General features: G+C 39.2%; 1 protein-coding gene across 6 annotated transcripts in view; it reads right to left on the minus strand.

Moving 5' to 3' along the window:
• The window catches only part of CACNB2 (calcium voltage-gated channel auxiliary subunit beta 2), a 246,285-nt gene that overhangs the window by 102,915 nt on the left and 119,096 nt on the right, over positions 1-24,274 (minus strand). The window contains exon 1 of one of the 6 annotated variants that reach the window (XM_066552519.1): positions 7,169-7,254. The exons of the other annotated variants lie outside the window; for them this stretch is intronic. Within the exon in view, the coding sequence (XP_066408616.1) occupies positions 7,169-7,201 (33 nt within the window). The 5' untranslated portion in view covers positions 7,202-7,254. Of the gene's footprint in view, positions 1-7,168; positions 7,255-24,274 lie in introns of those variants that run through there. 6 annotated transcript variants of the gene reach the window in all.

Here is a 24,274-nt window from a genome sequence, read left to right on the forward strand (position 1 = left end):
CTGCTACCTCACATCCATCCACAGGCTAAACAACGTACAGATCAAAATGCATGGCACAAATACTCAAGTGGAAAACAAACTTTAAAGTAACGCTATCATTGGAGGCAGAACACTGAAGTTCCTGCAAGACCTGGATTTATTTTGCACCATATTAATGCACAGCATATGCATGTCCCATTTCTTTAACTGAACACATTCAAGCCTCTTTCTTCTAAATAGCTCAACTTCTGAATGTAGGGCTCCACCCCAAGCATTATGAATTGATTACTTAAACCATATGCCATTAGTATCTTTTACCCAGAGGACATCTCTAGCTACATAGGTCTCCTGACATTTAATTAAAGAAGAACTATGAATATATGTGGCACAAGAGGGAGGAAGTTGTAAATAATTTCCAAAAGCCTGGACACACTCACACAGTGTACAGAGGAATCCAAGAATAAGGTATGTATCTACATAAATCAGGGAAACCCAACTAGCTTGTTGTTAACTCTGTACTGTCCTGCCTAGATTACTGCTTCTATCATTAACACATTTTATGGCTACATTAGCTTCATACAAATTCCTCACTGAAAAATAGCCAATTTTTTCTATCAAGGCCTGTAGAATAAATGATGAATATGGAATAGAAAAACTCATGAATTCCTGATAAGGAAGTTATCAGGTTATATGTTTTTTTCCCCAAGTCCATGCTGGTTCACATCACTGTGGTAAAGTGCCTTGTGCAGCATGAGGCTGAGCAGTGCATTGCCAGGAAGTAGGTCATTATCATGGCCATTTCCTTCAGATGGAAATAAACTGAAACCAAGACCAATAGATGAATTTACAGATTTCATCAGGACTTGATGTTATCAATACACTCAGAAGCCAGGTCCTGTGAGAGACCTCCTTTCCTCCTTCCCACTGCTGTCTCACAAACGGAAAAGTAGTTGAGAGATTCAGAGCTCCCTCAAACAGTTTGGTGGGACTTCTAAGTACTCTGATTTTGTTATTTTTTCTTCGTGTTTGTGAGGTGAACTGCACTAGTCCTGCCAACCCAGGCCAGCTTTCACACTCTATTTCTCTTACACTCTACTCCTTAAACAGGAGTAAACTTCTCCTTTGCTATTTCACCTGGAGCTGGTCATTGGGGTTGGTTTCTAAATGTCAGAAAACATTTGACTTTCACAGGGCTCCCTCTCACACGTGCCTCAGGCACAAACCTGCTTCTCAAACATCATGCACTCACCATGATCCTCTTCCACAATAAGAGAAATGCTCATTCCCTTCATTGTGTTCAGGCACCACTTGGCACTAAACCAGTGCAAAAGGATCCAGAAAAATTGTAGTCATTAACTTGCCTCGTACTTTTTGTTGGAAATATCTATTTCTAAATGTTCTTTCCTGAAGGGAGAAATCTTGTCTTTAATCTCCTGAGCTCTACACCCCCTAGGACCCTACACTGAAAATCAGGTGTTCTGAGCTCTACACAAGGGACAGCTGATCCAGTGCTCACAGGCTCATGTACATAACAGGGACTACAGCTCATGCCTCCACCCATGGCCTCCACAGAGCTCCCCACCTTGTCATTGACTGTTCATGTGTTGGACTGTGGGGGCAGAGCTAGGGGAAGGTCACACATACTATAAATAACTTCAATATACTCTCAAAAATATAAAAGGCTCCATCCTTAGTCACTGAAATTTGAATTAAAGACAGGAGGCAAGGAAACAGAAGCTATAGAAACAAACAGTAACATCATTATTAAAAAAATCTACTTCACATAAACTACAGGACATTAGATTAAACACTGATTTTTCTCTGGGGAAAGAAGTATGGTCACTACAGTTGTGCAAATCACTAACTGGCACTGGGTGTCTTGGGAGTAACACAGAAATGACCAATACTTTCCTCTGCATGGGTTTATTGAGATTTTCCTCTCCAGTGTTTCTCTGTTCTATACTGAAACTGTTTCAGGAGCCATTCTGCTACACCATCAGAACCACCAGCTCTCCCAGACTTTCCTTGGGGAAATCCCAAAACTCATATGCAGTGCTTAAACACAGCTGCAAGGTCCCTGAGCTAGTCATGGGGAATTATGCCATACAGAATAACCCTCATTTTTCCAATTTAGGAAAAGAAAACTCTATTGCTTCTACACTTTGGCTGCTGCAGAAAATCCACAGGAAAAAGGCTTGCTAAGGGTGACTGTTTCACAAATCTACATGCAGCTCTGGATGTGAGCCCATCTATCTTCACATATAAGCACTTGTTTCTTCCACATAAGAGTACTTCTCACTAAACACACAGTTTCAGGCATGAATAACTCAATTTCTTGTGCAGCTGTACAATATTTGCAGTTGAAAATTAACCAAGTGCTATTGTCACTAGAAATAAGCCAAGTGTCTCCTAAAATTTAAAGATAAAGAATCAAAATGTCAAGGGATTTTTCAAAGGATGGACTCATGGCTCTGAAGCAAACCTCAGAGGCTGAATTTAATTTGACTGCCTTTCAAGTCTGTACTTCAAGTTACACTCACATGTTGCACAACTTATCTATCTGAACATAGCATTAGATGTTGCTGCCTTAGGTTGAACTAAGGTGAACGTGGGAAAGTCATTCCAAAATCTTATGGTTAAATTTTTACAGTGTTCTGCCACAGGTAATTTGCCAAACCATCCTTATAATAACAAACATTTTAATTCAATTCAATTGCAATTCAAGGGAGAGGTTCCTAAAGAAGCAATTCTGATTTATTTTCACACATTCCTGTGTCAATTCACAGTATGATGAAAACTACCATTGCTAAACAGTTACAAGTGACTCTCTGATCTTAAACAACATTCTTTTCTCCCTCCACTCAGTTTCTGAAACAAGGTGAGTAGCAATGACTCAGAGTAAAACATTACTGTGTTCTCCCTACTTATTTCTAGGACTTAAAATATTTCTAAACTAGGTGGGGTTTTCCCTTGAAAATTAGCCCTATCAGCAGAATGCCTGTACACACAGAATCGGGATCTGTCTGATTCATGAAGTGAAAAAGTAGCTCTTCTCAAACCTGAATGACATTTGACTGCTCCAAGATATTCCCCTCTCTTAGAAATTTAGCAGACAGATTTTCATACTTTTTGGAAGATAATTCTGCCTGGCAGGAGTCATGAGTATAACTGGCATTTATCAACATCATACTTATTATTCCAAAAGAAGTGCTCCATCCTTCAAGAGGACATAGGCAAACTCAATGGAAGTAAAGATTTAATTTAAATAGACTAGTTCAAAACTTTTGCCTGGAGAACACAAGTGACAAATGCTCAATTTCCAAGGCAACCAAAACATATGCTCTAGACATCACAAGCAATTCACTGGACTTATAAAGAGGTTTCCCGCTCTTTTTAAGGATATTTTCCAAGAAAAGTATCTATGAAGATCAAAAAAAGCCAAGTTTTGAGTTTCTTGGGAAAGTTAAAAATTGATCACAAAAATCTGAAAGTTACATGCAATAGAGTGAATGAAATTCAATTATTTTTCTTAAATAACCAACAACCAAGAAAACTTGCTGCCTCTGAATTACTCTGCTAAAAGAACAGCTTCCTAGTGATGAGGTTTCTCTCAGAAGAAATCCTAATTAACCCCACACTTACCATCACAGTGTTGGATCATGCTAATACAACAGAGCCCAAAGTCTCTGCCAGGGGAGACTGCTGGTGGGAAGGAGTGACAGAACATCAAAGGTGTCCTGTGCCCAACTGAGGACAAGTGGGTGCCATCAGCCCTGGCACAGCTCCAGGGAAGGCAGGAGGGATGTGGCAGGAGCTGCCAGCACCCAGAGCCCTGGCAAGGCCCACCTGAGGGAGGAAGAGCAGATGTTCTGCAGCCATGGGAAATGCTCTGCTGGGCAAAGTGTAGCCCAGGGGCACAGCAGAGCCTCCCAAACTTGCAAGCACCATCTGGAGTCCCATCATCCCTTATGTGGAAATCCAAAGTCTGTTGGGAGTAAGGTTTAGATGCTTTTGTTGTGGGAGAGTAATGCAGACTACGATGATCTACCAGGCATCTGTGAAAAGGAGCTTCCTCTTTCTGTTTCATTTTTGATGAACCACTCCAATTCTGTTTAATTTATTTATTTATTCCCTTTAACCAGAAGTTTATTTCACAAACAAACAGGAAAAGGCCTAAACAAACAAGTTACAGGCACAAATGAGACTGCAGGGCCTGGAGCTTTTTACAGTTTCCTGTATTTATGAAATTAAATTGCTTACTATAGTCAAACACATATACTTTGCCAGGTACGTGGCAAAGAATGCGTAAAAAGATTCTGTATGTTTATTTCATCACTCATAAAGAGCTTAATAAGCATCTACCTAAAGTTAAGAAATGTAATGTGAAAGACACTGTGCATCCCAAGTTAGAACATTTATGGAAATACTAATGGAAATAGCAAAGGACCACTACTACCTGATTTATTATTAATGAATTTATTTATTTATTTCAAAAAGATAGCTTTTGTCACTGTGTCATGGTCCTTTGGTTTTTTTTTTTAGTATGAAGTGGTCATAAACCCCAACTTTTTTCTTTTGATAACTGATTCTTAAGCAATATTATCTTTGTCAGCTGGGGTTGCTGGGAGATGGTATCAGAGTTAATTATCAGTGCTGTCAGATATCTGGACTTATAATGCACTCAGAATAAGCTAATAATTCAAGCTTGTTTATACACAAGAACAAAAAGAAAGCAAAGTGGATGCAAAAGTTGGTAGTACCAGTCTGTGGCATTTGGCTATTAAATTCAGCTGGGTTAGAATACCACCTCAGATACAAATGTTTCTGTAAACGTGTCTGTGTGCTCACGTGGACATGTGTGTGTGCATATGAAGTGCAAACAATGATCACACACAGTCCCATTTCTCTATTACTCTATTTAAATATTGAGTTTTAAGAGATGCTTTAATGATGCTGTTTCTTTTCATCAATAGTCTTCTCCCTAGGATAAAAATCAAATATTATATGCATAGCTAGAATTCCTTACACTTATTTAAAATTGCTTTAAATTAATAGCAAACTTAAAATTAAACCCTGAAATTCTTTACTGTCACTTTTCACTCACTTCGTCCTTCAGTGACTCAAGTAATTGTGTGGGAAGATAAAACAAATGACTTTTCCACAGTACAGAGCATATGGCTTCATGAACAACAGATCTGTACAGAAAGAAGTTTCACATTGATTTAGCTTTTACTGAACAATAAAAGTGTTCTTCAAGCTTTATGTATGCCATCAATTCTATTTTATTTATCACTGAGTAAAGCAAACATCTTGGTAAGTCTGGCTGCCAAAACAACACCAAAAAAGTGCATCCTTCTTTTCCCCCCAAACTGTCTTGCTCTAAAGAAAAAACTAAGAAGAAAATACCCAAATGGTATTTTAGTCTGCACTTAGTGACATATTTTGTTTGAGGAGATCACTACTCTTCAGTTTCAGGGACCTCTAGAGATATCAAAAAGAAGAAAAAAAAAAACCAAGAAGGAAATTAAAAAACCCTAACCCCACACCATTCATGGTGGGCTTCTTACTTTTTCTATTGATGCTATTTCACTTTGCACAATTATGTTGTAGAAAAGGGACTGGAATGAGATGGCTCATGTGCCTGGGAAAGTTGTCTCAAACACTGAACTACTTTCTATGACACAGAATACTTCAGTATTTTTTAGAAGCTGAAACAGCATCAGAGAAAGAGATTGAGATCTGAATCCAAAGCCCTAACACAATTCTTCAGTCATCTAGGTTATTTTCAAGACATTTTAAAATTTCAGACTTGCTTGCTGTATGAACCAGGAAGTAACTCCACAGGATACAATGAAATGAAGAGCAAAATGCAAAAGTCTGTTAAGAGTGATTTGCTACCCTTTACAGATATCTGAATGTAACCAAATAATAACAAAAAAAAGCTTCAAAGTTTGACACTCTCTCCTGCTTTATAATGTTTATACACACGTAAACATTCTATAGCATAATCACTGCAATGCCCCGTGGCTTACTGCTTTGGAAAAACTAAGTTCTTTCCAGCTCCCTAGCTTGGTTTGTGAAAGTTTGTGTAAGTCACACATTCACAAATGAGTTCAATGTGCAGTCAGCTGCACTTAAATTATTTTCCTGAATGTCTTCTACATTTGTTGCATCTAAAAAACATAGCTGGCTGGAATTTAAAAAAGAAAAAAAAAAGAGGAAAAAAATCCAAAATAACTAAATTAATTCCTTGAAATGTGTTGTAGAAACCAGACTGCCATAAAAGGCCCTCTCATACTTCAAAGAGCAACTTCAATAATCAAAACAAAACATTTGCAATTGCCAGTTATATGCAAAGAGTGTAGCACTTTTGAGCTTGTGAAATTTATTTTGATGTCCTATAGTAGAGTTCACACATATTTTTCGATGTTATTCTTCCCCAAAGCTCCTCAGATTTGGACTCAGTCACAAATGTGTGTGGGTGGAAGAATCCATCCATTTTGCTTACAACGTAGCACTTGAACCACAGGCTGCAAAAATGCAAACTTTTATGTCAGCTAACAATGCCATGCAAAAGTGTGGAGCTGTCAGTGGTTTTCTTCTGGTCTTCTCTGACATCATCAACTTATTTCAAACACTGCTCTACACACATACTTAAGAAGAGAGTGTCAGATCTTAACGTGGGTGTGTTTGGGTTTTTGTAAGCTAGCTCTTCTGATGGACATTGCAGTACATTACAATGACATGCTTTGAACTTTAGTACAAAAGAAATGGTTTGGCAACATCCCCACAAACATACTGTTAAGGCCAGTTCCGTAACTCCTTGTAGTCTATTTACATTACAAAGTATGAGACAAATTCTGAATTATTTGGAGGCGTGAGTTTGCTTAACTCAGAGTCCAAATAGCCTCGTAATACTCAGTAGTTAAATACTTTCAATGCCACCACAATGCAATAAACAAGACAAGGAAAGTAAATTCAATTTTATCTACCAAATAGCGCCCCACTCCTTGAAGAACTTGAAGAAAAATATCGTATTTAAAACGCAATCGAATTGGTGAATACTAAAGTTCAAACACAGAAAAAACGATAATGACAGAAATTCAAAGCTGCCCAATAAACTTGAGATTGGAACATGAAAAGTAAGTAAAAGCTAAGGAAAAAAAAAAATCACTAGTTTACATCTTACCACTTCGTACTCCTCACTGCCAAAAAGGTACATAGTTACTCCTTCGCCGTCTGACACCAGTTGCCCGGAGCGCCCAGCCGCCTGAAGTCAGATCTTGCCCTGCATCCTCAGCTCCCGTGTCCCAGCCGGGCGGGCTTCCCAGGCTGCTTTCCCACGCCTGGGCTGCTCTTGAGGCACCGGGGCTCTCGGGCATGAACTCGGAGTCTGCTGCGAGGGCCACGGGACCGGCGCGATGGAAAACTGCGAAACTCCGCGGGCGGCAGCGGCAGTGCCAGCCCCGAGCCCGTGCGGAGCCGAGCGGGGCCGTGCGGGGCGGGGCGGGCAGCGGGACGGGGCGGGCAGCCACAGCCGGGGCAGGCGGGACAGAGGGACGGGGCAGTGCGGTGTGGGGGGCGGGACGGGACGGGACAGGATAGGATGGAACAAGACGGGATGGGATGCACCGAGACGGGGCGGTGCGGGCTGAGGGATGGGGCGGTGCGGGCAGCGGGGGGGCGGCAGCGCCGCGTTCCGGCCCTGCCCCGCCTGGCGCGACGCCGCCCAAGCTGTGAGCGGGGAAAGCGCGGCCGGGAGAGAGCGAGTGCGGCCCGCGGAGCCACGGCTCGGACGGGAGGGCCCGGGAGAAGCCGCCGGGGCCGGTGAGGGACAGGCTGCTGTGGCCGGGGCCCGTGAGGAGCCGCCGGGGCCCGTGAGGGGCGGCTGCTGCAGCCGGGGCGAGCCGGCAGCGCCGGGCGAGCCGCGGAGAGCTCGGCTCGCACATACCCCTCGCCGCTCTGACCGTGCTGCAGAAACCCATGCAGCTATCTCACTATCTATGTCTTTCTAAAAACAAACAAACGAGCAAACAAGCAGCCCAGAATAGTTTTTTCCTTTTGCATGTTTCACTCGCTTCATTGCTTCCTCGCACTGATTAGTCCCAGCCCGCCCTGTAAACACTGTGTAACTTTATCTCTGCGCCACAATGGTAACTGAAAAGTTACACCCGCTACCTCCAGCGCAGGGGAAGCGGATCCAGCATGGAATACCACACCGGGACAGAAGAATCCAAGGACCCGCCCCGCTTCTGGCCAACTTTTAGTCCAGGCAGAGCAGGCAAGAAAGAGTAAGGAAAGCCAAAGAGCAGCGTAAAACACAAGTGACAGACTTCAAAGACCAGTTCCCCAACTGCATTCCCAAACTAATATTAAAATGGGGCTTAAAAATAAATCCCAGTAAAGATGGTGTAGGAATACAGCATAAAGTAAACCGGATACGCAGAAATATTGCCCGCTGGGAAAAGCTGTTCTTTTCAACTGAGGAAGAGGCCACCAGTCAGCATCCAGTAACACAACCCCGATCAAAAGTGCTTTCAAACAGCGCTATGAAACCCATCCCTGCTCAGCTCAGTCCTCTCAATTCTTTATAGTTCACACTGCTGCTAGCACTATATCCTATAACCAGAACTATACGTAAGCACTAAGAAAAAAATATGGAATATGTAATTTCTTAAGGAGGAAATGTGTGGGTGTATGCTTGCCCATTTATATCTATAATCAAGTTAATATACACAGCATCTCATGACAAGATATAGCATTGAAAACCAGTTTGTGCTACTCAATTTCCTTCTCTTCCACAGAAGAAAGAGAACAAGACCTCTTTCCTAATAAAACCAGCAAACAAAGCAGTTCAAATCCATTGTAAATATCTTCCCTGTTCCTTCCCTTGCATCATGCTCTGCTTATTTTAAATACATCTCTTGACTAACTCAGTTTCTTTGCGTGAGTTAGTAGGATATTTTTCTCTCAATCTGTTTTCTCTGTCAAAACAGACCTTTTGTCCTCTGTTGACTATATGTGATGTGACTCATGAGTCTAGATTTTTTTATGTTCTTTTATGTAGCCACAAGCAGAGTTAAACCCAAGAAAATGGTTGGAAAAGGGCAAATCAGAAATCAGAAGACATTCATTTTATTTCCAACCATATGTTTACAAAATAGCATTAGTTTAAACCTGTCAGCTGAACTGGTCACTTTGCATTATATCAATTGCAAATTACGCTTCAAACAAATAATATCATAATAGTTCATTCCCAGAGCGTAAATAAAACATGCATCATTCCTACATGGAGGCTAACAGGCATCAGACACCTCTACTGGAATGTAATCACCACTTGTCCAAGCTGGTTGCTCCTATTGATGCTGAATGAGTGTGGTCACACACACTTATTAGCTTTAATGTAATTGCCCAAGTTTTCCCACACAGTGTTTTTAGTGTGAAACCACACCTGTCAATACTGGCAAAGCCAGTGTCATCACACATTACTTTTCTTGTCTGATACAGCTCTTCTAAGCAATTGAAATTTGGGTGCTGTGGCCTGATTGCTCCCTTTTGGATATGGCTCTCACAACTAATTTGGAGAAAAAGAAAACCAGCAGGAACATTACAAGTACTCCTAACATCAAAATAAAGGAAAACATATTGCTTTGTATGTATTAAAAATTATGATAAGTTTTAAAAATAATTGCATCAGCTCCTGTACTTTGGCAGTGAATATGAAATCAGGGAGGACTGCAGTTTGCATACACTCAACAGAGACTTAGGGCATTATTCAGGCTGTCACCATAAGTGACTTTCATGTCACAAGTAATTCTCACTACAGACAGCACAAGCAGCCAGAGTTTGGCAGCTTGGACAGTAAATAAGCTGAATTGCTCATTGCTCTCTTGAATAGAAACATCATGACAGGTACCAAAGTGTGTCTCAGGGCTCCACAAAGCAAATTTGCATATAGCTTTTATGGTTCAAGAATTAAAAGTCTGCAAAAATGCTACCCCTGTTGAGGGTGTTTAAACTTAGCAAAGCACTTCTGGATGACCTGTGCTCCTCTCCCAGCTACGTGACAGCACAGGGTTTTTGCTGCACATGGTTTCCCCAGGAGCTGAGTGAGGCAAGGGACTGGCCGGCAGAGGGTGGGCAGCGTCTCACCAGGGCTGACCCTTGCAGGCAGAATGCCATGATCCAGAAAGAGCAAGCAGAGAAGTGGAGGAGATGGAGGAGTGCGAGGGAGGTGTGGAAAGGGAGACAGAGGCTGGAAAAGAATCTGTAAACAATGGGGCTGAAGAGGTGGTGGGAAAAGCAGAAAACCAGAGGGCAGAACACGGATGGATGGCAGCAGTGTGACCCAGAGGGACAAGAGCCTAGAAGCTAGGCTAGAAGACAGAACTAAGGTCCTGCAAGAAAAATGTTCATTGTAGGCAGGGAGCACAACAGGATTTGAAAAGGCCTTCAGAGAGACAGCTGGCTCCCTGACCAGCCTAAAGCTAGGAGGTAACCAGGAAGGAGTGGAATGGTGTGGAGCAGGGCAGAAAAGCTGAGATGGGATGCCAGAGCAGAAGTGGCTGATAAGCAAATATAGGCCATTGGAAAACCTGTAAGTTGGAGACTTCAGCAAGAGACAAAGTTTCTACTATATTTTGGGATAGAATGGAACTGGGATGAAGGCAGAAAGTGTCAAAAGCACAGAAATACGACTAAAAAATGGTAGGTGGAAACAAAGCTAAGGGTGGAATTGCTCCTCTCCCCAACTGGCGCTTTCTAGCAGGACATGTTCTTGCAAATGCTTGACAGAGAGCTACACCAACATGACTTGATGACGTCCTCAAGAACGAGCATTCAGACTAAAGAAAAATAAAATACTGTGACTGTGAGAGTCAAGACTACAGTCTGAAATGATGAAGTAAATCACAAGGATAAAGTAAATCCCTTGTTCAATGTATACATGCACTTTTAAAGTAGCTCTCGCTCATCCGTGAAAGCCAACACAGCAATAGCAATATTAATCATGTGTTAACAGAGGAAAACTAGTACAAACACAGGTGTGTCAATATGTGTGGAGTTTGTTTTCCCTGATTGCTTCCCTAAGTTTTGTTCCTTTCATAAAAATGTATTAAGATGTATAGTATCTGGTGGAAAGGGAACAAAGAAGACAGAGCCAGACTCTTCTCATGACTCCTAATGAAAAGGCAAAAAGAAATGAGTATTGATTGAAATGTAGGAAAATACATTTTGACACAGAGAATTTTTTTTTTTTTTTTTTTTTTAATTTTACTGAGTGAGTGAGAGAGCACTGGCACAGATTGCCCAGGGAGGTTTTGGAGTCTCAATCCTTAGAGATAGTCAAAAGCCATCTGAACATGGTCTTGGGTTACCAGCTTTAGGTGGCCTTCCACTGAGCAGCTAACTGGAATAGCTCCAGAGCTTCCTTTTTACCTCAAGCACTCTGTGAAATTAAAAGTTATCTGATTCACACTGATATTTTAGGGATCCCATCTCTCCATTTTAATTTTCAGAGATTACGCATAATGACTTTTCAGATTGTCAAAGAGAATAGCATTTAACTCTGGTATTTAAACCCTGACCCATGTCTTTTAAGCATAGCTATGAACTGTCTACACTATAAATAGCTTTGTATATCATAGTACATCAACACAGTGCCTTTGGGAAAACAAACAGAAAAAAATGCTGACATGGTTGTCAAGGTTAATAGACTAAACAGACCTTTCTTGATAAACAAGAATCTTTCAGCTTGTATCCAACAGTAACAACATTTTTGGGGGGGGGGAGGAACTGTATGGAAAGCAATTGACTCTCTCTTACCTAATTCAGATTCAAATTCAAATCCCAGAGAAAAATGTCAATGGCTTGTAACACCTTTACACAGAATTGTAACAAGAATTGTTAAGGAAACTTTTGGCAAAAAAACTCTGAATAAGCCGTTCCCTCTCACATATGGCATGAAAGATCAAGAGCTATTGCACTTTAATTACTCTGCATCCAAACTATCCCATCCCATCCCATCCCACACCAGCACTAAAAAAAACCAAGGTTATTTATATGTGAAAATTATGATTAGCAACTAATTTTATTATTTTTTTTCCTATGAATTTTAGATCTCCCATTGATTTTCTACCATAGGGGTCATTGAACTGTGGGTAACATCCTTCCAGAGCATAAACTCAAATTTTCAGGAGTATTACTGCCCTGAAAGAGCTACAGCATGGATCTGAAGGCTGCCTTGTTCCTCTGGACATCAGCACATTTAGAAGAATGGGTCTTTTCCAGCTCTTCTCATTGCCACTGTAACTCTCTGAATGCTGTGTGATGGCAACTGCAGGGTCTCAGCAGTTAAGAACAACTCTAACGGGACTCCACATTCTAAGAAAGATCCAAATGTTTTATGAAAATGATAGGACTGCTTCAGCAAGGAAGACTGAAAGCATGCTAACCCAGAAGAGTTAAAAGTTAGCTCATAGCACCACATTGCTCAGACAATTTCATGACAGGTTAAGTAATTCAGATGGAGTTTCCCAGACTTGTGCTTGAACATCCCTATTTTTGTGCTGGGGGTAGGCAAGGAGAGGGTTGGCAGGGCCAGGACACAATTTAGACCACTTCCTTCTCTTGAATGATACCTTCCTTTCTTTTAAAAGCATCCCTTAAAAGAAATAGCATAGTTTGGGGCAAGTTAAAAGGGTTTTTTTATTTGTTTGTTTAATTTTTGTATCAACCAAAGTGATGGGCAGCATCCCTGAACATGGCGCAGATTCCAAATTATCAAGGTACACTGCATTAACTTCTAGAAGACTTGGTATTTCTTTCCTGAATTTATCCATTTTACATCCAACCACAAAATAAAAATCCATCTCCTTCCATAAAATCCATGCATCACGTAGGATGCTTGTAATTCTCCCTTACAGATGGTGTACATCTGAAAGAGAGTTGTTAAGTAAAATTTTATTCTGTGAGATTTAGTTTAGGTATATAATAAACCAGTGTCAACTAATTCAAGATGCAATAATGAAAACACTTCTTTAAGATTAATGTCACATCTTAAATCTCAAAACCTTCAAATGAAGCTTCAAATGAATGAATAGTAAAATCTGAAAGTATGCCCATGGAAGTACAGGAACGCTATATAAATTTTATTTTTAAACATTAAAACTGCTTATCATTTGCAGATTGTTATTGGTTATTATGGTTACCATTCTCTAACACAATCCAATCTGCCTGCACTTTTCTATTTCAGGATACAGTAGTGATAACATTAACAGCAGACTTAACTTCTCAACTTGCAAACATACATACATTAGGGGCACATGCTATCTCCTCCTGCACTGAAAGATAACGTGAGCATGTTCTCACAGTGTCACAGAAATAACAAGCTCCTGATCTCCCTGCAGTCAGATGTTAAAGCTTCTAATCCAACCCGCAGTGAGTGTCAGGAACACAGCATGTTTGAAAACATTTGTATTACAGGTACATAATAAAAATACCTGTTGTATTATAAATTCTCTGCATCACTGAGATATTGGAGAGGTGCTATAAATGCTGTAAAGTTGCAAAATCTGCCCATAGGTGATTGTTCCCATGCGTAGGCAAGATTTTTATTTTTATTTTTTACATGTGATATAGAGTCATGTGGAACATTGTCTTCTTAAAGCCTTGTTGCAGTGAAACACAGAGAACAGGGAGAGATACAGAAAGAACAATTCAACGTGTTGTTGCTGGTCTAAGATGGTCACAGAAGTCACCTGTGGCAGAATGTGCTGCCAAACACTTCTGAAACAGCAGTAAATTCTGTCAGAGCTTTAAGGAGTTGGAAGAAAAAATTAATTCAACAACAATATTTTTAAAAACTAATACCTCAGTATTAAATAGGATATAATGTTTGCTTTCCTATATGTATTAATTGCAAAAAGAGAGATTAATACACTTTTGGGCACAAGAATTTCAGTAAAAGAAACAACCTTCACAGAGAACACTTATATCCTGAAGTAGAATATAGAAAACTTACACAATGCTGTAGCAACAGCTTGTGCTTGCTATTTTACCTTAAAAAATACATCTTTCCACTGAAAGGTTACTACTTTATAGTGTTAACCATACATTAATGCAGCATTAAATAAATAGGGGTTCTTAATCTCAGTGAAAAGCTTTCACCTCTTGCACTCAGCACTCGTCTGCCTCTGGGAGCACTGAAACGTTTCAAGCTCCATCATGGCCAATGCTGATTGTCCAGAGCTGGAGACTGAGGAATAACTTTGGCTCGTAGCTGTGCAGCCCAGACTAGTTGGAATGTTACCCTCTGGCCACATCCCCATCCTGAAAACTGTGGTCCACTTACACAGTTGTCCTCTGGGACAATTGCTGCTGTTCCATACTCAAGCCATTAACTTAGTAACTGATAGTTCATGGAGATGTCCAAGCCCCTGTGCCTTTAAAATGGTTTTGGCTTTTAAAATGTCCAGCCATATCTCAAAATCACATTTACAGAATTGCTTGTAAAATTTGTGCTATCGATACCTCCAACTTCTGTTCCCATTTCAGAAAATAAAATGCATCTAACCAGGAGAACCACAACAGCAGGCCACGGGAGTAATTTTGGCTCACTCTGCCTTTGTTTAAGCATTTTTAGCAAAAACCATCACCCCACAATTCAATTTAAATCATTGATTATCACCAAACATTGTGGTTTCTTTGGCCTCGTTGCTTCTTCAAATCTCAGTTCTCATTTCTCACTGTTTTTGAAACCTCTAATATTTTTGATGTTTTGCACTCTTAAAATCTGGATTAATTCCATTTAATTTTTGATGGACTAGCTTGTGCAATTTAATAAACTCCACTGAAGTAAGTTCTGGTGAAATGTGAAAGCTGGAAAACTTGTCTCTGCAGAAAGGACTATTTATCTCTTGGGACCCACCTGAGAGCTCAAAATAGGAATTAAATGGAATTTAGGCAGCATATGTGCTGCTGTAATGGCTCTCTCACCTGTGAGGCTGGGTGTCACCCTGGCACAACAGAAATGTACTTCAGTTTAACGAGCAGGGAGGCAGATGTGTAACCCTGGCCAGGAACTCGCAGTGTGCTGCAGTGCCAGAGGAACCAGCATGTCAGCTAAGCAGAGACAGCAGGTTGCAATGCAAAGGATTAAAGAAGTGCAGTAAGTTGCTGCTCACAGAGAATTAGTGCAATGTGTTACAACAACATGATCAGAACTGCCTTGATGAGATGCATCATGAAGGTAAGGTACTTTCAGTCAATCTTCCTTGTCCACTCAAATCAACAGGATCTTGTTAGAGAGTAAGAAGGTGAATACTTGGCAGAGAGTAAGAAGGTGCAAAGGTCTTTCCATTTCTACATTGAAATGACTTTTTTTTCCCCTCAGTTATAACCTAGATATAACTCTAAGACGTAAAAACGTGATTTTTCAATTGCATTTTTCTGTATTGCACGTTTTCTTCCCCTCCCTCTTGCCACAATTCCTGATCAGTGTCCATAAAAAGAATGCTCTGAACAGCCTGGGTTCCCCACACTGACAGCACTGAAGCTCATGCAGCTGAGCAAAGAGCACATCTCAAACTGCATTTCTGTGGGGCTCTCCTTCTCTGTCTGACACTGCAGGACTCTGCATTCTCCAAGAAAAGCATGCAGCCATTTTCTACACCCTGACTAGAATTTTAAAGGTGAACCTGTTCCTGTGTTCCAGAAGTCATCCCCTAGTACCTTTTATAGCTTCCAATCTATGATACTAAGGTGCATTGGGTGAGGATTTCTGAAGTCACTGAGAAACTCCTCCTAAGTACAAAATATTTGCTAGACATTTGATTTAACATGAGGGAAAAAAGTCAACAATATAAGAATTTTAATCAAATCCACAACTGTTGATCTTAATATGGTAACAACCTATAAAAAGACAATATTTTGAATTCCAAGATGCAAGAATTTCTCCTCTCTTAAATTGTATATTATGTTGTCCATGACATGAACAGAATAATGGATTTACACTGAACCAGCATCAATGCAGAAAGTTGCTTTCAAAATTTAAGAAGGAAATTATTTTCTCAAGTAGTTCAGTTCTGACACCTTAAATTTCTCCTAAAATAAAATACTCCTGCCATTACAAGGCTGGTTGCTTTATGTCTACACAAGTTCTAGTGAAGCTGGGAGATCATGTGAAATCAAAGTGATAAAACCTGATCACATTTTCGTGACAGAAAACATTCAGCCAGAAAATATCATGATGTCCTAGGAACTCACTGATTTACTCTGAATTTTGCAGGAAGTTATCAAAGTGCTTCTTTTGAAAGCACCTTTTTCAGCATTCCACCATAGCATCAGCTATTCCAACTATTATGAAATCAAGCATTACCCTGTTTCTTACACACCAAAGTGACCCGTTTCCAACACAAACTGGAAATAGAGATGAAAAAAAGTATTTTAAAACTTCAAAAATTATTTTTTCCAATGCCTCCCTCTATGCATTAATTTAAAAGTTTCTAGAGAGGAAAATTGAAGAGATGACTCTTTCAAATAATACTACAGTTTGAAAATACATGTTTCATTGTTAGCTCATAGAACTGACTTTTTCATTTTATAAGAACAACAAAGTATATGCAAATGTGACACCAAGAAAACCAACCAGAACCTTTCAAATAAATATCAATCACCTAATGTTGCTTAAACAAACAGGAAAATTGTAGAATCATAGAATATTTTGTGTGGGAAGGGACCTTCAAAGGTCTTTTAGTCCACCTCCAATTGTAAGGCTTTTTATAAGAAAGAAAATTCTAAATCCCCGACATGTTTTGGTCACAGAGATTTTCAAGCAAGCTCTATCCTGTTGAAGTGAGCTGCTGAACTGTGTACATAAAACTGTGGGAATTGCACAGGAATGATAATACATACTTGGCTGAGGACTTTGTCAAACTGAGAAAACACCAAGACAATTACTATGTCTGTAAGTCAGTCTTTCTACAGGCATCCTCTGATCAGCATGAGCATACTCAAATTTAGCTTTTATATCTAGCAGGCCTTTAAAATTATATTTTCTTCTGATACTAATACCATTAACTAGCAAGCTAGTAATTTTTAAGTGATGACTATGATAAATCATAAACCTGAGAGCATTCTTTCAGCAGCCTCAAAACATTCAGAAAAAAAAATAGATGCTTATATCCAGTAAAATACTGCAAAATGCAATGTATCATTAATGAGCTGAAGGAAAAAAGTTGTTTAGTTACAGCAGAAGTAATGAAGCTTGGGTTCCCACACACACCTCCACAATACTTTCAGCTCTTTCTCATTTTCCCTACACACCACATGCTCTGTACCCTCAGCTCCCCTCCCTGAACTTCTCTTTTCATGAGCTGAACAGGAGTGAGCATTTGTTTGCTCTCTTGCAGAGTTAAAGTTGTGCTCCTCAGCTGGATGGATGCTGCCTTCCAGATGCCAGGGGAGGCCAGAGAGTGCTCTACATTTCCCACACTGGCCCCTTGAGGAAATGGCTTCAACAGCTCCTCCAGCCCCCAGGAAGTTCTGCTATAATCACTCAGTGCTTCTGAGACCTCTGCAAGGCTGGTTTAAATCGGCCACTGAAGCTCCTGAGAAGCACAACTAACAGATGGAAAGTGGGATTGCATAAATCTTGTCTTAGGAAACAAACCTAAGAAATCAGAGCTGTTATACAAAGACTGTCCGTGCACTTTATAGTCGGCAGCTTGTTTAAATGTAAGCTGATGCCATGAGCAGCAAGGTAAACACTTAATCTGTGTGAAAATTTTCAAATCATCACTGTCACAGAGCATTGCTTGCAGTTATCAAGCAGTTACAGGCTTTTGTGACATGTACTTGCAGCACCAGTGGCACAAAAGAACTTGTAAAGAAATACTGCACTTGTAACGAAGGACTTTAGGGATCAGTGATTTTGCAAACATCAGTTTGATTATTGCAAACATTTATATATTAATATGTAATTAGACAAGCTATTTTCCAAATTCCGGCATCTTCTGTATTTTGGCCCATAGCAAAAAAATAAATTAAAAAAAAAGTAAAAAAAAAAAAAGAATCCCAGTGGTTTAATAGCCTACAAAATTTATATCTGAATGCAACTGAAGTTTCAAAGCACTTTACCTCCTGTCCTTTTACACCGTTTTTCCTTTTTTTTTTTTTCTTTTGTTGTGGCAGCTCCACACCAGGGATCCTGGGAAGCAAATAACAGAATTTGCCCTTTCAAGTTTATTAATTCCTAGGCTTGCTCACTGCTATTTGAAAACTGAATAAAAAATATTAGCAGCAAACATATATTTCACCGATGTCAAAAATGTAAATTTGGATAAACTGGAAAAAGGCAGGGTGCCTCTTCTCTGCATAGAGGGTGAGGTAAGGACAAAATGTCCTTCCGCTTTCTGACAGCTACTGAAGTTTCCATACTTCAGAATTTCTATGTTACAATGACTGTTGGTGATGAAAATGTGTCAGTAGTTATGCAATAAGTAATCCTTTATTTCATCTTTCTGTAACATTTTAATTAACTTGAACACATAAGACGTCAACATGTTCCGAGAGACATTCTGTTATCTGGAAGTTTAGAAGAATGTAACCATAAAGCAGTTACTGAATTTCTGAACAATTATACAATTTCAATCTACTTTTAATGCAACAACTGCCATTCAAAGACTATCAGCAATAATAAATTTATTTAATTATTCATGCCAATAATATGAAAGTTCTCAAGCTATATCTCTTAAATCTTCCCAGTTACTTTCCTCCTAGATATTTAAACAATTCACTTTTTTCAATTAGATAATGTCTGAGGAACAGTACTGCTAAACAAAATGCGAATTTGCAAGCACAGCTTCCTGCAAAATGCTTCTGAACAAAAAGTGACTACAGCTAAAATTCACATTAGCAAAACAAGACAGCCTTCCCCTCATGACATATCTGGATACTAGAATAAAAGCTGAGGAAACAGGAATAGAATAGTCATCAGCTATCACTTTGAAAGAAGGGCTGACCAAATACTGAGGGATCCATGTACATGGCTGAATCCCTTTTACTGCTTTCCATCTGTGTTTCACTTCACCTATCCTACTTTTTTGCTGCTCCTCAGTTTACAAGGGCTGTACAGGCACAGCACCACTCCCTGTGATCCCTTTACCCTGTCCAATGATAACTTCTTCCTCTAACAGGACCTCTATGTTCATGTTAAATAGTATTTGGACTTCTCCACAATGGGATATGAGGGAAAAGCTTCCTTTTGCTCTATAAAGCAGATAAACACAGCTTCTCCTTGGTGACATTATTTCACAACCAGCAGACAGAAAGATGAAAATGTTGCAGGAAACATGTACATTAGTTTTGCTAAGTTTCAACATCGATTGGTTTTGTTGAGGAAAACAGTATTTTCCAAGTTGAGGGTTTTAAAAAATTTTACAACTTTTTCCCAACAAAAAAAATTATGTCCTGATTTCTCCCCACCTATAATTGTACTGGGATTGTTAGAGAATCCCAACACATTTGGTTTATCAGAACTCTTAGTAATTGCTTGTATATATCGATTAAAACATAAAGACTTTAGTTTTTTACTATATTAATTAGATAAGAAAAGACTAAAGGCAGCTATAGCTAAGGTTGAACTCAATTACTGTAAGGGTCTTTTCCAAGCTGAATGATTCTGTGATTCTATTAGTAGCTGATTTCTACTATTCTGAACGGATGCCGAAAATAATTCCAGTAGAATTATATATAGTAGTTGTACCCTTTCCTGCCTCATGGCACACTTCCTGCAAGACCCACTGTTGCGTTACTTTCCCCACAAACATAAGAGGATAGTCTAATTTGAGTAAAAAGAAGTTGTTAATAAAGAAAAGTTGTCCGTAAGAGGAGAACACAATGGATATTAGCAATAACTAATCAGTTTCTTATGTGGAGATCCCTAAATAACCCGGGAATAGCAATGATCCAAATCTGATTTCCTTCTAGAAAAAAAGCTGTGGAGCAGCTGTTACACAAGACAGTGCCCCTGAATTCTCTCAGAAGAACTCTGGAGAGGTACTGTCGTGCTTAGGGTACAGTTCTTTTACTGCAATTTTATTCAAATAGCTCATAAATGTTATAGAAAAAAGCAAGCTTAAGCCAAACATTCAGCTTAAATCTATGTTTGCGTAATTTCATTTTAATCCCCATCCTTTTTTCATACAGTGTAAAAAGAAAAAGTACATCCATTTGAAGTTTAAAAATAGTATTTGTTATCTATTTAAATTTTATTTCACAGCACAGCTGTAGTGGGATGTCTGCTACTAAAACTCCCTGGCCCCAGGATACACATACCTGGTCAAATGCTGCCATAGCAAGACTCATGAATGTGTTACAACCTAATGCAAACAAAAATAATGAAGAGTATAATGTTTGTGTCTGTAGAGAGAATGTACTTCAAGCTACTGCCAGCAGAGAGTCCCATTGCTTTCATATTGAGAAGAAAACAACTTAGCACAATCCCCAAAAATCACTGAACAAAAAGGAAGCCACTTTTAACTATTTTAATAGGGTCACAGACAGAAGCCCTTAGCAGCAGCCATCTGAAAGTGCTTTCCCTCCCCCTCAACTCATTTTTTTACAGTTTTTCCAGACTGTAAGTCAAGTTAGTATGTTTCAAAAAAGGAAGCTCAAAAGTATGGTTTGGACTTCCACAAAAAGGCTGGCAGATTTCTCAACAACAACAGTTTAACTGTAATTAAGTTAACTCGCAAGCCAGCCTCTACATCGCATTGTAAAATTAAAGGGCTCCCAAGCATCTGGCCTGCACTCCTACCACATATGCTTACCCCAGGAGCAATGTGCTTAGTTTGAGGAGACATCAGGCGTCTGTCAAGCATGCCAGCCTCACTCCAAGCAGGCCAGCCCTTCCAGCAGCAGCAACACTTCTTACAGGAGCACCACCTCCGACGCAAACCAGCGAGAACTTCAGCCAATCAGCCCACACTGACCATCATTGCAAATACCTGTACTTGTAAGGCCTGGTTTAAAGGGCACAGCTTTGGGCTCTGTGGAGCAAGACTGTTTGCTGGCCCTTTCTCTCAGCTGTTGATCTGATCCAGTCCCTACGTTAGGGACAGCTCAGCAGAGAGCCTGTCACCATCAATTACCAGGGAGGAGTGGGAGGGCCTCGTGCTCATGGTGACGCCAGCTGCTGTAAGGACAGAGCCTGCACACTTGCTGGAGTAACATCCCTCTTTGTTCATCTCAGATGCATGGCTTGCAACATGCACGGCCCCCTGGTAACATACAACTGCTGTGCAGCCAGAAACAGGAAAGACACCTGAGCATTAACAAGGCATAATCAATTTATTGACTGATTTTTCCGGATACAAATATTTTTTTTAATTCTCCCCCCTGCCCCCTCCCCCCACCCCAACAGAAATATTATGCTGGAATTTCAAGCTGTAAATATCAATTTAAGTTGGAAATTTTCTTTGTAAAAGAAAAATTCTCCTTGACTCTATCTAAGATAGAAGACTTATTATGATAGAAGATATATATATATGTATAAGGTTCATATAAATGAACCTTAATCATCCTAAAACAATCATCCTAAAAAACTGTCACTAGATATTTCATCACCGCAATACTTCTATATATTAGCCAGTCAAATGAAATCATCAGGAAAATTTACATGCATAATATTATTGGCCCTAATGAGTTAAAGAATTTGCAAGATTAAGGTCAACTGGCTTAAAATAAGAGCATAGGTTAGAAGTAAATAAGGATGCATGTTTGTATTGGTCTGAGGCTTCTGGAGGTGAAGTAAAAAGGAGCAAGGACCAGGCAGCAACAGGCAAGGAATGGTATGAACAGAAAAAGAGCTCCAGAGAAGCCATTTCCCCCTCTGTTACCACTGAGATAATGAATATCAAGGCAGTGATTCCTCAGAGGAGCAACAAGCACAAACATTGTTTTGGCTCTAGCTGCTCAATGAGCTGGACAATCTGCTCCTCTGCCTATGCCTCAAGACTGTTCTCCAATAGCCCCACAAAGTCCAGCCTCTGGTCCATGAGAGCTGAAAACACTGTCCATTTCCAAAGGCTGAATTCTTAATACCAACTTTGTGTGTAGACTCTGTAGTCAGAGAGGAAAGGGCAGATTCTACCTCACAAAAAATGCCAAGCCAGATTTTTCTTTCTTTCCTTTTAGACAAAGAATTCAGACTGGCTTCTGTTTTTATTAACTGGTCCCTACACATTTTTTCACACAGACACTTTTAAGGTGTACCAAGCTTGATCAATATAAAGTTACAGTCTTAAAATGTAATTTCTTATTTATATTATCTGCATACCAAATTATTAAAAATTCTCTTTCACTGAAACAAGAAGTGACTTTTGGTTAATACCTGACCAGGTGGTTCTTCATTTGCAGGGGTTTTTACAGTTTGTTGGTTTTGGTTTTTTTTTAAGGGAACTATGGGAATGTGGGATTCTTAATATTTTACCACTGTTTCAGAATCTGGTATTCATGTTAGGTCCATTTTGGATGCCGAAAGAGAATTAAATAAGTAGAAACTTTGCCCTTATTTCTCATGAAATAGACATTTCTATTTACCTGAAATAGACTGAGCAAAGAAAAATACACAAAACACTGACAACCTCTTGCACAATTTATTTTGACTTCCATAAGGCACTTCTAGGATGCGTATTAAACTCAAAATGTTGAAACAACTACTGGTTTCCAAGGAAGCAAACAGTAAACTTCAGCAAATATAGTTTTAGAAGGCTGTGAGAAGTATAGCGATTTCTGATGCAATACTGTATTAATAATGTTGGGGGTTTAACAGTAAAATTACTGAGCAAGCTTTTTAGCAAAGTTATTATCCTTAAAAAATTTAATACATGCTGTGGGACACAAATACCTTGGGGCAAATCAGAACTACTCTGAAGAATACACAATCACAGTCCCAGCTGGAATATTGCAATTAGGACAGAGCAGCTCTCATTCCAGAGGCTTATTTTCTGCCCTTCAGCAGATTTTACAGAATACTGAAACTAAGCTTGCAAGACCACACTGTCATCATGGCAAATTTTGGTATCATAATATTGGAACAGAAGAACTCTGTAGTTCTTCTGTAGTAGTTATTACTGTGTAGAAAACACAGTAATGAGATAATTTAAAATATAGAAACAGTAACAGAAAAATTTGCATGCAATAATCATAGTTTCTAAAGCTCCCTAAATCTTTCAGTCATAGAATAGAAACACTTCTTTTTATTCCTATTTTTTCCTTTTTATTTGTTTTTAAATTATTTTAACTTCTGAGCAGCAAACAGCATGGAACCAGTATTCAGTAAGTGTTAGATAACTTCCACCCTTTTTTGCCCAAGAGGGTGAATCATTGCCTAAGAAGTGTAAGATTTGTTAAAAAGTATCTGCTATGTAACCTGACAAATTACGAGCCTGAGAACAAAGACCTTCAAACCCTCACCAGAAAACATCTTTATTATGAGAAGAGGAACCCAATTAATGCAGAGATTACTATTCTAATTCATTCTTTAATCCCATATAGTTCTAATGGAGAAGTAGCCTTAACTTTAAATCTTAATAATTTATATTTACACAGTGATTTCATCAGAAGTCTCAATTAATATTAAACACAGCTTTATAAAATTTTACTATGTTTGGACTATAAGTGTCATTAAGCACATGAGAAAACCAAACTACTGATTAACTAAATACTCAGTAACATTCTATTAGAAGTTTGCTTGTAAATGTTTAAGCTGCTTTGGTTTTGTCTTTTTGTGTAACAAAGCAAGATGGATGTCAGTCTATAAAAGTTCTTGTTGATAAACCGGATCAAAAATGAGTTGTTAAGAGATCACACAGTCAGTAACTCAGAATTGGTAAAACCTTAAGACATATGAGTAATTTTTCTCATCACCAAGTTATTGTGCATCAGCTGATCCATATGCGGACATGTGGGCACGCTTAGCATATGGCAAACAAATTAAGGCAATTTACTGTAATTCTGCCTCATTATGAATTATGTTATCTGACATTTGCTGATGAGTATATGCATGAACATGACAACTCATAAATTTAAATACCTAAGTCTAATATATATATATATATATATATATATATATATATATATATACACATATACACTGGAAAAATTTTCAGGTTTGCTTTCCCATTTTAAAGACAGATATGGCATTTGTTTTTCTACAGTTACTTCAGATATCACATTTGCTTTTATTCAGTCATTAAGTATCTCATCAGTCTTACATAAGTTCTCAAAATACAAC

Source organism: Molothrus aeneus, chromosome 1 (assembly GCF_037042795.1).
Source record: "Molothrus aeneus isolate 106 chromosome 1, BPBGC_Maene_1.0, whole genome shotgun sequence".
Classification (NCBI taxonomy): Eukaryota; Metazoa; Chordata; class Aves; order Passeriformes; family Icteridae; genus Molothrus; species Molothrus aeneus.